The 2,815-nt window shown below is 54.0% G+C and overlaps 2 protein-coding genes across 3 annotated transcripts in view; one reads left to right on the top strand and one right to left on the bottom strand.

Annotated features, from left to right (window-relative positions):
- Nucleotides 1–891, bottom strand: part of Dtymk (deoxythymidylate kinase (thymidylate kinase)) — an 8,019-nt gene extending 7,128 nt beyond the window's left edge. The window contains exon 1 of one of the 2 annotated variants that reach the window (XM_005411122.2): nt 710–891. In XM_005411122.2, the coding sequence (XP_005411179.1) occupies nt 710–839 (130 nt within the window). In that variant the 5' untranslated portion in view covers nt 840–891. The remainder of the gene's footprint in view (nt 1–709) is intronic. The other variant, XM_005411121.2, reaches the window with a different exon arrangement.
- The window catches only part of Ing5 (inhibitor of growth family, member 5), a 25,358-nt gene that overhangs the window by 4,360 nt on the left and 18,183 nt on the right, over nt 1–2,815 (top strand). The window lies entirely within an intron of this gene.

Raw genomic sequence — 2,815 nt, 5'->3', positions numbered from 1 at the left:
AAAAAAAAAAAAAAAAAAATTAAAGCTGGGATGTAACTCAGTAGTACAGCATTGGCGAAAGAGAGAATGTACTTTGTACTGAATTTCTCCTCCAGACCCACGCTTGTCTAGCTTTGGGTTTCACTTTACTAAAGCTGGACAAGTTTGGACCATCCGGAGGCCAAAGAGGTTTCCCTGAGAAAAGCAGCAAAGTGCAGACAAGCTGCAGAAAGGTGCCTTAGGGCAAGAGGCAGAAAGCCATTAGTTCAAAGGTAGTACTTGTAAAATGTGCGGACGAGTTTGCAGGAAGAAAAACCTTCTTCCCCCAATTCCTCATCCATCTAGACCTCTTGATTAAAAAAACCTTTTTGTTGGTGGTACTGGAATAAACGCAGGTCCTTTGCAGAGCTACAACCCCACCCCTTAAACAAAAAACACTTTTTTGAAAAGGGTCTTCCCAAGTCGCTTAAGTGTCCAGCCTGGGCCCGAACTTACGTCGCCCAGTGCTGGGATCGTAGACGTGCGCCACCACGCATGGCTGTACTGTTTTGACGCTATGATCATCAGCACTTTTCAGAGCTGATGCTTTACTTTAAGGTTAAACACATCGGGATGCTGGCGCGGTTCAGCGGCAGACCGCGCGCTGAGCACGCAGGTTCGTTCCCCAGCACCCCAAGTCAGGCCGAACCCAAACCCGAGCCCGGCCTGCGCCCGCCCACCCCGCTCGCACCAGGAAAGCGCAGCAGCTCGGCGCGGTGGCCAGCGGCACACAGGGCGGACACCAGCTTGCGGCTCTGCGTACTCTTGCCCGCGCGGTCCACACCCTCCAGCACTATAAGTGCTCCACGCCTGCCCGCCATGGCGCCCGCAACGCGCGCGGGCGCAGCGCCGCTCCCGACAGCCCGAGCGACGGCGTCCGCAGCGCGTGGCCTGATTGGCTGCGGCGGGGGCGGGGCCAGCGCCTGCGCCTGCGCCTTCCCGCGGAGTCGGCGCACTGGCTGGGACGTTGGCGGGAGTGCCGGCCTGCACAAGAGGAGGGGGAAGGTGGGTTACGGCTGGGTGGGCACTAGGCCAGCGCTAATAATTGAGCCACATCCCGCCCTTTTATATTTGTTTTCACATTTTGAGACAGTGTCTCACCAGGTTCTCCAGGTCGGCCTCGAACTTGCTATTCTCCTGCCTTAGTCTTCCGAATAGCTCTGGCTTTGGCTGATTTCTTTCTGTAGGGTGGGGATGAGCGCTGGGAATTGAACCCAGGGCCTTTGCAGTGAGCTTCATCCTCACCCCGTTTTTTTTGTTTTGAGACAGCATCTCACTAAGTCACTAGATTGCCCAGGCTGGGCTCAAACTTGCGATCTTCCTGCATTATTAGCCTCCAGAGTGCTAGGACTACGGGTGTGTGCCAACAAACCGAGCCTTTTTTTCTTTCCTCCCTCCCATCTTTCTTCCTGAGGACTGAGCCCACAGGCTACCACTGAACTACATCCCTGGCCCTTTAAAGTTTTTGTTTTGTCCCTTTTGGGGGGCGGGGAGACAAGGTCTCGCTATGCAGTTCAGGCTGGCCTTGAGCTCACTTTGTAGCCCAGACTGGTCTCAAACTCACAGCAAACCTCCTGCCTCAGCCTCCCGAGTGCTGGGATTACAGGTGTGCGCTACCACACCTGGCTAAATTTTTTTTAATTTTTGAGACAGGATCTTACCATGTTTTCCAGCCTGGGCTCAGTCACAGGATGCTCCTAGCTCAGTCTCCCGAGTAACTGCCATTACAGGGATGGGCGCATCACTGTGCCCATCTCGACGCTGTTTACCAGGCTTTACTTTTCCTCCTCTTTGGGACTGTGGATCAAACCTAGACCCTGAGCTTGCTGGGCCTGCGCCCCCACCCACCCACACACCTGATCTGATCTGCAAAGTGTGTAAGAGTGTTGAGAGCCCCCTGCTTCATTGCCAGGGAAGAGGTGGAAGTGGCAGTCTCTGTCCAGGGCATACGCCAGCTCATGGGCAGCAGCACCCTGACCGTCCCATACAAAAAAAGCAGCTTTATGCTTTCCTGACTGAACAGTGCCTGTGTGATTTGGGTTCTGGAATGGGAGTGGTGGTGTATAATTCCCAATTGCTCTACTTGCTTCTTCCTGGAGCATGACCTTGTGGCTCCCAAGGTCAATGCACTCTACTCGAGCAGAAGCTTCAAAAGCCACTCTGGTTTCCTGTCCTCTTGTACCCTGCAGGGTGCAGTTAGGGTTGGCTTTTCACCCTGGGTCCTGGGATGGAGGCACAGTAAGCACAGTGGTATCCACAGCAGGCGCCAGCCTAGTGAGCCTTTGAGGGTGGAGCCCGAGACTACGGGGTCTGTTACCACAGTACAACCTGGTGAGAGCTAGAGCTTACTACTTTTTAGGCAAGGAAAAGAAAGAATATTCCTTTCTCTGCTTGGTGGCTCTTGTTCTAAAATGCCAGCATCACTGCTAAGCACCTGTACACTGTCATCTTTAATTCCCTCCAGATTCCCCAGGATGGTGTCACTTCCTGTGTTTCACAGAAGAGTCAGATATCTAAGTGCCTTGTGCAGCCTCTCCAGGCTGCTGGCTCGGTTTCCGTGGGCCTCAGGCTCCGTGCACCGTGATTCTTAGGACACTGCTTCTTGCACACGGCTCAGCCAAGGGTCTCCTGTGTTGTGAATGCAACCAGCGTAGCCGGTGAGGAGCAGCAAGGAGAACCCAGTGGCTCCTGGGTCATTAAAAAAGGAATAAGTCACTGGGTGTGATGGTCCACACTTGTGATCCCAGCACTTGGGAGGCTGAGGCAAGAGGATTGCTACAAGCTTGAGGCCAGCCTG

This window comes from Chinchilla lanigera, unplaced genomic scaffold, assembly GCF_000276665.1.
Source record: "Chinchilla lanigera isolate Chin_1 unplaced genomic scaffold, ChiLan1.0 scaffold00141, whole genome shotgun sequence".
In the NCBI taxonomy this organism is placed as follows: Eukaryota; Metazoa; Chordata; class Mammalia; order Rodentia; family Chinchillidae; genus Chinchilla; species Chinchilla lanigera.
Note: the sequence above shows the minus strand (reverse complement) of the source record. Positions and strands in the feature narration are given on the sequence as shown.